Source organism: Macaca thibetana, chromosome 6 (genome assembly GCF_024542745.1).
Source record: "Macaca thibetana thibetana isolate TM-01 chromosome 6, ASM2454274v1, whole genome shotgun sequence".
NCBI classification, from domain to species: Eukaryota; Metazoa; Chordata; class Mammalia; order Primates; family Cercopithecidae; genus Macaca; species Macaca thibetana.
In genome coordinates, this window is record NC_065583.1 from 10452931 (window position 1) to 10467861 (window position 14931).

At 43.4% G+C, this 14931-nt stretch overlaps 1 protein-coding gene across 1 annotated transcript in view; it reads right to left on the reverse strand.

The window, feature by feature from the left end:
* Positions 1 to 1959: 1959 nt before the first annotated feature.
* Positions 1960 to 14931, reverse strand: part of RANBP17 (RAN binding protein 17) — a 431565-nt gene continuing 418593 nt past the window's right edge. Inside the window, exons 26-28 of the mRNA XM_050794341.1 lie at positions 7125 to 7223; positions 5088 to 5215; positions 1960 to 2378 (exon numbers count right to left, since the gene is read on the reverse strand). Coding sequence (XP_050650298.1) covers positions 2282 to 2378; positions 5088 to 5215; positions 7125 to 7223 — 324 coding nt within the window. The 3' untranslated portion in view covers positions 1960 to 2281. The remainder of the gene's footprint in view (positions 2379 to 5087; positions 5216 to 7124; positions 7224 to 14931) is intronic.

The window sequence follows — 14931 nt, forward strand, 5'->3', positions numbered from 1 at the left end:
GTGAGAAACTGACTCCTGCTAACCATCGTGAGTGAGTCTGGATGCAGAGCCTTACCCAGTCAAGCCCTGAGAGGATCACAGCCTGTGAGAGAGAGAGCCTGAAACCCAGCTGCAAATTCCGGACCTACAGGAACCGTCGGTGAATAAATGTGGCTTCGAGGCACTAAGTTTTGGAGTAATGTGTTATGTAACAATAGAGTTCTGAGAAACAGATGATAACGGACCTAAATATTAACTGGTTTCAACTCACCATTCTGAAATACAGGTCTTCCTTGCTAGGGGCCAGGAATTCCTTTGAGGTGAGACAGATCTGGGTTCAAATCTTGCCTGTGTGACCCATGTAAGCTATAGACACCATCTTTTAACCTCGGTTTCCTTATCTGTAAAGTGGAGCTAATACTGTCTAAACTTTAGAGGGCTCTTGTGAGGACTAGAAGAGATCATGTATGTAAAGGGCACGATACATGTTCAATAACTGTCTGCTGAGTCTTCTCCAGCTGACGCATGCTGCCTGCAGTGTGCTCTGTGAGGCCAGCTCTACTAGCAGGTCCTGTAGACGTCAGCAGTGGGGTAGGCCTGACCTGTCCTCTGAGAACAGCTCTCCAAGGCCAAATCTGATGGAGCCATTCTTGTCTGCTGTGAAATCACCAGGTGACCTCTGGCAGTGTGGCAAGGAAAAGTGAGTGCCCATGGCCATTTTCTGGTGAGCATTTTAATGCAAACAATATGGTGCTTTTAGATATCAGACATCTGTAAAGAATGCCAGAACGGGACGAACCTTTCCTAACACATTTCTGTGTGGTGAGTGTGCAGTTACACGCCTTTAAGAAACAGAAATTCATGTCAAACGTCTCTGAACAGCTGACGTTTTACAGAATTCAGAATTCACCTTCTCAAGGAAAATTATAAATCCCATTTCTAATGAAACATAGTGTAAGGCCAAAGCTTATTTATCCATCAAATACTAGGAGTAACCCCATATGTAACGTATTTTCCCCTCATTTCCTTCATGCACAGAAGACAAACATTTTGAGATAAATTTGAGTGACTCTGCTTTTATATGACAAGCCTATTGCAAAACTCAACTATCCAGAAAGGTTTCAAGAAACACTAGTCTGAGAAATGAGATTATAACAGGAGCCTGTGGATTTACTTCTTGTTCAACAGTAAGGCCAACCTTTCATGTCTTATCAGAAATAAAGGACACAATATTTATTGTAAGCCAGAATCATAAAAACAGCAGTGAGACAGTAAAACACTTGACAGTGGGCAATCTCAAATTAATAGCCTAGTAACAGTGTAGCGCAAACTGCAAAGGTCTTCTTCGTGTTCTGGGTTTGGGTTAAGTCGCAATCCCAAGTCCCAACAGTAATAAGAGTTTTTGTGGAGAGTTGGAAACCAGCTGTTTCTCATCCTCTGAAAATCTGAATTTTAGCACCTAGAACTGTTTTGGGTAGCCCTAAGAAGGCAGAGTTGCTTCAAATATTATATTCTAATAGTTACCTTCACCTTCTCTTAAAAATTAAATGGAGGCAGAGGACTGGATGCTGGCACCACCCAGAACTCCTGACTGGGGCTACATGACTCCTCCTGAAGAAATATCTCTGCAGGCAGTAATTGCACAGCTTAATTCTTCTAGACTGAACCACTTCAGATTTATGCCAGTGAAAAGCAAACATTGTTTGTAAGTCATTTAATTGTGTTACTGTCTCTCAACTTTATCAGATGCAGCTGAGGCAGGGAGGCCTGCGTGTGGTCCTGTGGGATGCTCTGTAGTGCTTCCAGGCTCGTTCTAAATGCTCACAGCCCAAAGTCCCTAACGCTGCTTCTTCCAGACACATAACAAACTACTCATTTAACAGGTTCCAATGGCATTCATCTCAATCCAGAGTCCATGGTGAAGGCTGCATCTCCAACAAATTGACAACCTTGATTGCAGAACCATAAACTAGTACACACTTAGGTGCAAACCTGGTTTATTCTGTTCTTTGGTTAAATATTGTTTCTATATCCTTTCAGAGCATTAGGAGAACAAAGATAATATTTGATAGAGAGACTGAAAACACATCCTTTGCTTTTCAGAGAAAAGACTGAATTTACACTGTGTACTATTAGAAATTCTTATAATTAGGTTAGACATAGAAGAAGGTAGGGCTTTTGTTGTTGCTTGTATATTTTGAAAAATGCATTCCCCTGGGCTAGCCAACATCACTGTCCTGAGACCCAGACCTTCAGGACTCTCTTGACAAAGGCTGCTCCACACATGGTCAGAAAAATCGGGTCAGCTCATCATGTCGAGACTGCATGGTTCAGTGCTGCCATCACTGCGCAGAGCCTCTGCCACATCTCTTCTGAATACAGACAGATTTTGGGTGAACCTGCAGAAAGAGGAAGAAAGGGTCAAGGGTAGTAATGAGGCCAAGCCTCCATGAATTTCTGGACGATAAGGCCACTTTGGAGTTCAGGACTTTGGGGAGGCCCCTCCTGGAGGAAGGCTCTAGATTTCAGCTGAGCTCCTTTCTCTCCAGTTTCATCGCCACTGCTGCTCTGCCACCAGTACTGCCAACGCCTCATCCCTTCCTGGAAAACAGGGTTGCCACTAAATTCACTCTGACCATCTTGAGGTGTACATTTTTTGGTTCTACTTTTAAAAAACAATTTTAGAAAAGGCAAATTACACATAGATGGTAAGGATTATTAAAAAAAGAACAAAAGTTTATGTGCCAGGCATTGGATTGAGTTTACTGATAAGCTCATTTAATCATCACAAGTCTTCCCTGAGGTAGGTATGAGTATCCTCATTTTACAGGTGAGAAAACTGAATTTAGTAGCTGAAAAAGAGGGGGCATGGGGTTAGACTACCTGGGTTCAAATCCTAGCTCTACACTTACGAGTCATGATACTGGATGAACACTTAACCTCTTGTCTTGGTGCCTAATATGAGTAGTTACTCAAGGGATTGTAGAAAGTGAGAATTTAGGCCAGTTGCAGTGGCTCATGCTTGTAATTCCAGCACTTTTGGAGGCCAAGGCGGGTGGATCAGCTGAGGTCAGGAGTTTGACACCAGCCTGGCCAACATGGTGAAACTACGTCTCTACTAAAAATATAAAAAATTAGCCAGGTGTGGTGGCGGGCGCCTGTAAACCCAGCTACTTGGGAGGCTGAGGTGGGAGAATCACTTGAACCTGGGAGGTGGAGGCTGCAGTGAGCCAAGATTGTGCCACTGCACTCCAGCCTGGGAAACAGAGCGAGAATCTGTCTCAAGGAAAAAAAAAAAAAAAAAAAATTCAGTTTGAGGCAATGCCTGTATGCCTGTAAGTACTCAACACAGTGCCTGGTACACGGACAACAGTCAGTCTTCGCTGCCTATTACTCTCATTAAACTAGGAGGACCACCTGCCATCATTTCACAGAGCAGCTCAGGAGGCAGTACTTAAATTTCCAAGCCTTAGGTGAAGTAATTTCCACCGAGACACCTAGGGCTTCCCCATTCAAGTCTCATCGGCTGGCTTCTGAGGTTGTCCCTTTCTGCGTGATAGAGGATCTTGAAGCGAACAGTCAAGGGAATATGTCTGCAGACCCCAACTGACTTGGTCATGTATTACCAAAGCCCAGGCTGGTAACTCCAGAATACACTGATGATTTGCATTTCAAATGGAGCAGCATTTGAATGCTACTGCATTTATAAAAGGATGGTGCAGATCTTTTTTTTTTTTTTTCTCCTGAACACATGTTCTTTCTCCATCATTCATTACTGTCTGTCTTTTCTACTAGAATGTAAGATCCATGAGGGGGAGGAACCTTAAATAATTGGTTTACCACTGGTAACCCCAATGCCTACACAGTAGATTCTGAATAAAGTTTTATGAACTAAATGAATGAATGAATAAAGTCAGACCTAGCTGATAAGTTCAGGCTCCTTTCATTTAGATCTCATTGGCAACTGAGATACCAGCCATTCTTAAATGACAGGCAGAGGGGGAAACTAATACTGTAGGTCATAGGCCCCAGATGCCATGCTTCACTGCGTTCTGTCATTTAAACATCACAACTGATTATTACCATCTCCATTTCACTGGTAAAGAAACTGAGGAGTAGAGAAGTTAACTGTCTACTGCCACACAACCTACAAAGGCCAGATATAAAATATCATCTTAAAAAAATTTTAATTTAAATTTATTATTTTTGAGACAGAGTCTCACTCTGTTGCCCAGGCTGGAGTGCAGTGGTGTGATCTCGGCTCACTGCAACTTCTGCCTTCCAGGTTCAAGCGATTTTCCTAGCTCAGCCTCCTGAGTAGCTGGGACTATAGGCATGTGCCACCACGCCCACCTAATTTTTGTATATTTAGTAGAGACAGGGTTTCACCATGTTGGCCAGGCTGGTCTCAAACTCCTGACCTCAGGTGATCTGCCCTCCTCGGCTTCCCAAAGTGCTGGGATTACAGGCATGAGCCACCGTGCCCGGCCAATTTGTTTTTTAATTGATATATAATATTTTTACATCATTATGGGGTACATGCAATATTTTGTTACATGCACACAATGTGTAATGATCAAGTCAGAGGATTTAGGGTATCCATCACCTAGAGTATTTATCATTTCTATATGTTGGGGACATTTCAAGTTCTCTCTTTTAGCTATTTTGAAATATACAATACATTATTATTAGCTATAGTCAGGATCCTAACTCAGCTGTAACTGGGGTCTGTCTGACCTCAAGGCCTATGTTTGTTCAAATGCCAAGAAGTCTTTCTTCACTTTCCATAGCAGATTTGCACTTTCCTTCTTTTTATCTTTCAGTTGTAGTTATTTTTTCGTATCTCTCCTGTTGAATTGTAAACTGCTTAAGGGCAGAGACTACATTTGATTAATCTCTGCATCCCAGTATAATGCCTAGTATGACGCTTGGAAGAAAGCAAATAACCAATAATATTTACTGAATTTGGAATGGAACTGAGTCTAGGATCACCAGGTGAAATAGAAAAGGGACATCCATGTGTGAGCTGTGTCACGCACAAGACAGTTATTTTCTACAAACCTGGAATGTCTACTTTCCCCAGCGACACACTACTGGGCAATGCTCACCTGTCTCTGTTCTTGATGGACAGATTCTGCTCCACTCCTTCCATGAGGTTTCTGAAGCACTGGGCGAGGACCTCCTGCCTGGCGAGAGGCTGGCTGTTTATCAGACTCGCTCTCAGTTCACTGAAATACTGATGGGCGACAGAATAGTGTCAGAGCTCTGACTCCAAACCCGACCCGAAGACAGCTGGTAGGGGGATGGCTAGACCAGCTCTCATCTACTTAGGGCTCACTAATGCTCAGAGGAGTTTTTGTCTAGTTCCACGTTGAACTTTAAGCCCTTAGAGAAAATCTACGCCATAGAGACACTCCTACTTATAAATTCTATGATCCCTTCCATAAACTGTCTTGCTGTAATTGTTCTATTGTCACTGCTTAGGCTGATGAAGTTCTTGTCTCCTCTGGGGGGGACTGAATGCATGCTTTTCCTGACTCTCATCTCTTCTAATCACAGAAAGACTGAAATGGGAGGGGTCTCCAGGCTGAAGGAAATAACTAAAATGCCCAGGGAACATTTTAAGTGACTGAAGGCAAGGCCAAGGGTCTTTCCTCAGGCCTTATCATCTTTCCTGGCTTCAGTGAGTCACTCCTTAAACAACTTCGGGCTTTGTTCCAAGTCTCCGTCCTTGGGGGCTAGAATGGATTTACTCCTCTGAGGTGGGGTACTGGAGGGGCTTGCTTTAGTTTGGGGAGAGCTTTCTGGCACTAAGAAAAATATCTGTCATGCCTGGTCACAAATATCTGCACAGCCTTTTCTTTTCTGCTGAGGACTGTGGGCTTTTATACAAACACAAGCTCTGATGCTAAACACAGCTCCTAATCATTGGAAACAGCCTAATTTCAGCACAAAGACAACATTTTGCCAGTCATGCATTTATTCTTCCAAGCCCAAAAAGCATGATATTTAATTTCTATCATACATTAAAACAGCTTACATCAGAAAACACACATAATTAATATGTAGTCAGACTAATACTTAAATACTATATATCAGAGGCATTATACTTAAACCACAATGTCTTACTGAACAAGATTGGGAATGCACAAAACTACTTATTTTTCCCTTTTATAATGATGCAGTGACTCACACCAAATAGAAAATTATTAGTTTTTCATCCTAAACGGTGAAATATTGCCTCCATCAGTAAAGTATAATATTGTGATGTCATAAGCTTTTTCCAAACACTGAATTTGCCCTTATTCCCTCTCAATCATTTTAAAAGAACTGCTGTCTTTTATAGAGCTTGGATTTAAATCACAATAACGCCGAGGGAAGATGAATGACAGTGCTACTGAATGTGGCTAAAATTGGATACTTCAGCACAGGTGAATGATGAGACAGCTCTTCTCTTTTTGATATATTTTCTTCTTCTATTAGTTTCCTTCCAAGGCTGGGATTTTAGTTTGAATTTTAATGCATGCAGCTGCCTCTAATCTCACTGTCTTTTTCCCCAGTACTATCTTAGTGTATAGACAATTCATTCTCCCAAGCTGTAATGCACTGTTCCTACTGACTACTAGGGAGATGCATGGGTTCAACAGGAAGCTGCAGAGGCTTGGGAGGTAGCCCAGGTGGTGAGTCCTCTAAAGAAGCTGGAGACGGGTGCTCCCCAGATGAAGGCTGCTGGTTCTGTGAGGAATCCCTGATGGGCTGCTGCTGCCACCATCTAGGGCAGTGGGGATCTCAGATATAAAGAGTGGTCAAGGCAGGCAAAAAGGGTCGTTGCTCAGAATTCTCCTGGAATGGGGGGAGTGGAGTGAGGACAAGCTTGAAACACTACTGAGCAAACCACCCAGCTGGTGAGCGGGAGCTCTGGGCTCCAGAAGCACTTGTTCTGAGGCCTCTGCTTACCTGAAGAAGATCTGAGACCTTTGGGGAAGGGCCTTGTAGGGGAATACAGCCTCACGGAGTTCTCAAGGTCCCAGTTCAAACTCAGTTGGCTCTGCTCCTCTGTCCTTCATCATCACAGCTCACCCTAGTTTACAGCTGCTCTCTTCTCCCAGGGACCACCTCCCGTGACTTCCTGCAATCACACTCACCTTCTCATTGAGCAGGATGAGCCCCAGGAGAGGCCTGGATACTGACCACTGGTTCCGACAGTCTTCAAAGACAATGGTGTTCATGAGGACAGACATCATCTAGAAGATAGAGTCACATAAAGACTGAGATGCCCTGGCTCAGAGTCCCCCTAATCCCAGGCCTTCCATGTGCTCAAATTCCACCCCTCCATCTTGCTAACAGCTGTGAAAGCTCTTCCTGGACAAACAGCCTAGACTCTAGCTTATAATGTTGCCTGTAGAAACTATTGGCAAAGACCCCCAGCTAGCTCCCTGTAGAAGAGCTTCTACCTCTGAAAGCCTTGGTGAGAATATTCCAGATAGGCAGAAGTCAAGAGGTCACTGAGCTAAGATGATCAGTCCCTGTCTCTCAAACCTGATACGCTTTCCTCTATGCTAGGGCACCAGGCGAAAGCTCAGCTCACCTTCCTGTCTGCCTCCCATTTCACCTAAGAGGTCATGTTATACAGATGAAATCTCTCCATGGCCCCTCTTGGAGAGAGGGAGGGGAAAGGGACCCATTCCATGTGACCCTGGAACATCATGTTTCCTGCTGGCTTAGGCTGTTCAAGGTTTCTCTTCACTCTTCGTTCACTAATTCACTTACTCACTCATTCATTCCTACATGTACATTCCTTATCCGTTCTCTTAAATTCAGCCTGTAAGACCCATAGGGGAGATAAGATAATACAGGCATTTATCACAACCTCTGACCTTAAGTAGCTTGAAACCTCCTGGGGGAGACTACTTAGGGGAGAAATAACAGGAAATAGGGCTGGGCAAAGTGCAGTGGGCATGTAGAGGAAGGAGGGAAGATTCTGGGTCCTTGAGGAGAAGTCAGGGAAGACTCCACGGAGAACATTTAAGGAGTTCATTATAAATGTGTTCTAAGCAGAGAAGGCATCAAAAAAGGAGGGTGGGGATGCACACAAAGGGTTCTGCAATGGTAAAAAACTTAGCATGACAGGAGAGAAGAGAGGTGGGCCAGAGGTGAGACGCTAGTGCCAGACTGGAAGACCCTGCTGAGGAATCTGGACTTCATCCTGATGGTAGCGGGGAGCTAGTGATATGTTTGCAGCAAAGGTGGAGACATGCTCTGATTTGCATTTAAGAAAGATCTCTTTGGGGACATGTAGAATGTGTACTGTGCAGGTGAAACTAAAGGAGGAAGACGAGGGATGAGGCTGCTGCAACAGTCCAGGCAAGTGGCTGTGAAACAGGTTTCTGTCATTCATGTGGTGCTGATGATACAGTTTCTGCTTCTTGGACTCTTTACCTCCTACCTCTAAGCTCTTCTGTTCCCACAGCTCCAGAATTCCTTTCCCCCAAAGAGGCCAGGGGAAATGGCTGTTATGTGGCAAAGATCACTGCACACACCATTCCTTATTGGGCTCTGGTGACCTGGCTTGTTTGGAACACAGCTGGTTTTGTCCTCTGGTATTTTTTGAAATCCAGTTTACCCTGTGATATCAGGCAAGTTACTGAATCTCTCTCTCTGTGTCTCAGTTTCATTAACTATAAGGAGGGAAATAATAATCCAGCACAAGGAAGCTCTGAGAATCAAATGAGATAGTGTATACAAAATGAATTGCAAAGAGTAAAAAGTGCTATAAACATTTAAGGTATATAGTAACAGTAATGAGCTTTTTTGCAGTTCTAAAAGTCTGCCATTCTATACATCATCATAACAATTAGGCTGGTTGCAAATGAAATCTGCCAATTGCGTATTTATTCTATGTCCAGTCTCTCTGGGAAGAGGCTAGGACTTAAGCTTGGGATGTTGAACATCATTTGCAGATCACAAGTTTCCATGTACAATCTAACAAGCCACCCAAAGTCATAGAGCCACAAATTACACTGACAAGCAAAACTAACAGATCCATCTAGACAGTCTAAAATATTATGGGCTTCACAATCTGAAGGCAGAACGGATAGTTTAATGGAAAAGATTAAAGTTAGAGGCACCAAATTCCTCCAGTAACTGACAAAGCATCTTGAAGTGATGCACCAATTACTTTATACGGTTCTCCTGTGTATTCATTTGTCTGAATGCATGTATTTATGTCTGTAATAAGTAAGGAGATGTTTGAATAAAACACTTTTCTAAAAATAAAGTTGGTTAAAATGGGTGATTTTTTTTTCTTTTTTATTCTTCTGGAAATATGAAAATTAGTGAGCAAATCTGCTTAAATGGTACTGACATGGCGGCCCATATCCAGAATTATTTTTTGTAATATCTTACAGTAGGGTATGGGGGAAACAGCCAACCAATGGGGGCAAATTCCTTTGCAGAAGGAGCATGTGGAAGAATACTGGATGAAATGCTTAAGTACAGAATCACTTCCCAGGTCATATGAAATCTCTGGTGGGAGGCTTTCTGTGGTTAACGACACAAATACATGAATACTGAAAGGAGACAGCTCTTGACCACCCGGCCCACAGTGAGTCACAAGGCACCATCAGTATTTGGTACAAGGAATGGCTGTGTGAGCTGAGGCTCCAATCCTTCAACTTCTGCTCACTTCCAATACTGCCACAGGGATGGCTGGAATGGCTGTTTCAAATCTGCCCCACTTCTAGAGGTCTAGATCTAAATAAAATAAAATTAAACAAATGTGCCCAACATAGGCTACATTTTCTAGGGCCTATGTCTGAAAACACATACAGTATCTACTGCATTACCCTGAGCAGCTATTCTGCCAAACCAGGGAAGGGCCCATTTCTGAGGCAGAGTTGTAGGACTTGCTCCACGTAGGAAAAGCACACTCCACACTGCCTCAGGTGCTTCCTCATTCCCCTCCATCCTTCCCACAGGATTTAGCAGGAGTTTTAGGAAATTTCTCTCGACGAAGAGAAACCAACGTGGTATGGTAAAGCCAGGCTTTGGAGCCAATCAAAATAGAATCCCAGTCTGGCCCTGCCACTTAACTTGAGACATCGGGTGAGTCATTTCACTTACTTGAGACTTTATTTCTTTACATATAAAATGGAGGACAGTAACAGCTACTTCAAAGGGCTGCTGTGAGGAATGACTTCTCTGACATATATCAAGCATTTGACACCGGGCTTGCCACATAGTAGGCATCAATCTACTGCTCCTTTACTGCTACTGCAGCTACTCTCTCTGGCCTAGCCCAGTGGAATTTCATGGCTCAATGAAGGGCCCCAATTCATGTCCTGATGAGATACAGATCAATGAGATTATAGTCTCTTCACAACTATCTAACTTTGTTGAGGGTTGCTGTAAAACACAGACACATATACAAGGAAAATAGGAAACAGTTCAGAAAGCATCATTATTTGATCTGGCACATGTATTTGTAAGGATTTTGAATGACAATGTTTCTGTTGTTCTGAAAACCTGTAATTCTAAATAAAACACAAAATGACAAATATTTGACCTGGAAAAGTAAAACAAAGCAATGCTGTGTGATCTGTATCTCTGTTCATTCCCCAGCTCCTCTCTTACTCTTCTACCCTAACATGGGATGTAAAGCACAAGCATAAAGCAAATTGGACTTTCCTACCCAAATATGCTGCGTCATACTTTCTTTCATTTTTTTTTTTTGAGATGGAGTCTCGCTCTGTTGCCCAGGCTGGAGGGCAACGGCACGATCTCAGCTCACTGCACCTCCACCTCCCGGGTTCAAGCGATTCTCCTGCATCAGCCTCCTGAGTAGCTGGGTTTACAGGCACGTGTCACCACGCCCAGCTAATTTTTGTATTTTTTTTAGTAGAGATGGGGTTTCACCATGTTGGTCAGGCTGGTCTCGAACTCCTGACCTTGTGATCTGCCTGCCTCAGCCTCCCAAAGTGCTGGGATTATAGGCGTGTGCCCACCGTGTCTGGCCCGAGTCATACTTTCTCTATGGCAAGGCGGTAACTAAATGCTCACTTTATATTTACGTATGTATGTATGTACGTATGTATGTATGTATGTATGTATGTATGTATCTATCTATCTATCTATCTATCGATCGAGACAGGATTTCACTCCTATCACCCAGGCTAGAGTGCAGTGGCGTGCTCTCAGCTCACTGCAACCTCTGCTCCTGGGCTCAAGTGATCCTACTGTCTCAGCCTCCCAAGTAAATGGGACTACAGGCATGCACCACCACACCTGGCTAATTTTTCTATTTTTAGTAGAGACGGGGTTTCACCATGTTGGCCTGGCTGGTCTCAAACTCCTAACCTCAAGTGATCTGCCTGCCTTGGCCTCCCGAGGTGCTGGGATTACAGGCATGAGCCACGGCACCCAGCCTGTTCATTTTTATTTTTAGAGATAGGGTCTCACTCTGATGCTCACGCTGGAGTGCAGTAGTGTGATCATGGCTCACTGCAGCTTCAAACTCCTGGTCTCAAGCAATCCTTCCACCTCAGCCTCCCAAAGTGCTAGGAGTGAGCCACCATGCCTGGCTGAAATGCCCAATTTAAACCACTTCTGTTCTGTCTCCTGCTGAAATAGAATAGACAAAGATGTGGCTTGTGTTGGATGCTTTACTGCTAAACAGTGAACTGTATTTTTTTCTAAGAAAGTTGAAGGCTTAGTGTGTCTAGAATCTGATGGCTGGACATTATCAAAGAGCAGGATGGTTGGAGAAATAGGAGCAGAGGCTGAGAAAATGGAAAAAGCCAACTTGAATGAGTACAGGGTGATGACTGCAATGGCAGCGGGGTGGGGAGACCAGACTGCAAACTCCTGTGGTACTGTATCCCCAGGGCCTAGGGTTAGGCACTGGCACACATCAGAGATTTAGGAAAGAGCAACTGAAAGAGTAAATACATAAATGAATAAATGCAAAAAGATGAATGACATATCAGAAGGTAAAGTATAAAGAGCTAAAGAGACGAAAGGGCACTATACAGAAAACAGGGAAGTTCTTGTCTTAATCTATGACTAAAACTTAAAATGATTACCTACTGGAAGTAATACACTGTTCATTTGCAAGGATCTTGTTTTTGTGTGTACAGCCTGAGAACTCTTCTATGCCACTGCTGTCCTATAGCCAGCTCGAGAGTGCCTTTGTAGGGACTTGCAGGTTGCAAAGGTCAAAGGCCTGGGCACCATCATTGCTAATGACAAGAACTTTCACCTAAGAGTAGGCTGTGCCTGACAAGTATTCACACCACCCAACAACAGTAATAGCCCTCATTTATGGAGCATCATCTGGGTGCTCAGTGCTCTGCTGCACACTTGCATACACTGTCTCTAATCCTCAACTAACTGTGGGAAGTTGATATTATTCCCATTTTATAGACTAAGGATCTGAGGTTCTTGGCAAATAAGTAACTTGATCAAGATACTGCAGCTACCAGGATGTGAAGCCGAACCAGGATATGTGCATAGGTCTGCCTAAGTCCAACATGCCAGTCTGCTGGCTGCCACTGTCTTGCTGTCTGTGTGAGGACCAAGAGCATCAGCATAGTGGCTGAGGCAGTACGACCTACTGCACATCTGGAGGACTGATGGTGTAACAAACAAGGCTCATTTCTGGCCATGGCTCATTCTTCCACCTTCAGTGAGTCTCTTAGATATGTGGTCCATGTGTACCTCCTCTGGTCAGACACCCTGCTGCCTACTGATGAGTGAGGCCACCACTGAAATTCTTGTGCTTAGAATCCAAGGTAGTGGTTCCTGGAGAGTTCTCAGCAGACCTTCCTGCCTCCCACCTAAAGCTCAACTCTCACGACGAACAATGGCAGCCTTAACAGGCTGTCTCTGGAAAACGGTCCACTGAACATTTTGATAAAAATAATGGTGTTCCTCCCGCCAAGAGTACCATGTACACAGCAATTTAAATTAACATAATAGGAAACATTAGTAAATTAAGCCAATTTCCTTTGAGTTACAATACTCCCTATAAAGTGAACACTTTTCATTGTTAATTTTAAGCATACTGAATAATATAACTAAAAAAGTTCCATAAAGTTCTAAGAAATAGAAAAAAATTCAGACTATTCCCTCCTGCTCCCTATTTGTACCACAAAGACAAAACTGAGGCTAAAGTGATGATATGAATCCTGGTCCATCCTGGTCAACATGGTGAAACCCTGTCTCTACTAAAAACACAAAAATTAGCCAGGCATGGTGGCTCGCACCTGTAATCCCAGCTACTCATGAGGCTGAGGCAGGAGAATCGCTTGAACCCCGGAGGTGGAGGTTGCAGTGAGCTGAGATCATGCCACTGCACTCCAGCCTGGGCCACAGAGTGAGACTCCACCTCAAAAAAAAAAAAAAAAAAAAAAAAAAAAAGAAAAAGGAGGCTCTGGTTTAGGCGAAGGAAGGACAGACCAAAAAGACAGACCAAAGAAAAGGTGAGAGACCAATGACAAAGCATCCCTGTGTCTGGATCTGGATAGGGGGTGGGCTGGGGGAGGGCAGAGGACAAAAAAAGGATGATCAGAGCTGTGCCCAATAGGGTATGCACCATAGAATAGGGTAACTTAATCTGTTAATCTTTCTTTTTTTTTTGAGATGGAGTTTTGCTCTTGTCACCCAGGCTGGAGTGCAATGTTGCGATCTTGGCTCGTTGCACCCTCTGCCTCTGGGGTTCAAGCGATTCTCCTGCCTCAGCCTCCCCAGTAGCTGGGGCCACAGGCACGGACCACCACACCCAGCTGATTTTTTTTTTGTATTTTTAGTATAGATGGGGTTTCACCATGTTGGCCAGGCTGGTCTCGAACTCCTGACCTCAGATGATCCGCCCACCTCAGCCTCCCAAAGTGCTAGGATTACAGGGGTGAGCCACTGCACCCAGCCAATCTATTAATCTTAATTTGTCAGCCTTAATGGGAAGAGGAATAGGATACAAGATTATCTGTACTTCTGACCAAGCTAGATTGTCCTTCATTCTGATGCAATAAGTTGGTCATGTTTTGAGGAACAACCAATAATAAACGCATCTAAGTTTCAAGAGCTGCTTCTGAGTCTCAGGAATTTTCTGGTACTTGTCATTGGCCTTTCAGAAGGTCAATAAAAGAGAAGGGGAAGGCTGGCCCCAACAAAAACAATAAAACAAAAACAAACAAACAAACAAAAAACATGAAAAAGCAGAGAAACCTACCCATCTCCACAGCAATTTCACCTAAGCTCCATGCCCTGGTTGGAGACCCAGGATTAGGCAAAATCTGAGTGCTGCTGAAAGACAAAAAGCTTCCAGATTTTCAGGGTTTGTGGAAGTAAGGGAGTTTCTGTCATTTTGAAATGCTGTTCCTGAGGTCATGTGTACAGCAGATATTGAAATGCGATCCGGCTCAAATTAGATAACAGTTATCTTTAGGGAAAAGAAATCAATTGTTCTCTCTATCTGCTATTCACCTATGTGATATTAGTGGAATGCTATGAAAAATGAACATAATGGATAAATAAGCATATAATTAGTTATATTTTCCTGCCTGGATTAACTAAGTTCTACCATCTAAGTTACATTAAATTTTAAAATTATCTCTCTATATTAAGAACATTACTAGTGCTTATAGTGTTTTTGCAGTCTTATAATAAAAATATTTAGCATTTTAAATAAAAAAAAAAAGTCAAATGAAATGCAGGATGAGGTGAGCCTCTCTTTTAAAGAAACAAGACTGCAATCAATTACGGATGACCTGCTCTCCCCCGGAATCATTGGGGATCCCTGCCAACTTGTTCTTTGCACAATGCTAGCCTTGCTCTTAAAAAAAGAAGCTTCTTACTTCAAAAGCACCTCAGGACCAGGAAACTCAGCTGGTTTTGGTCATACATTAGCACTGCATGCCTCCACATCTAAACTGAAAGCATCCCCCACTCTGCCAT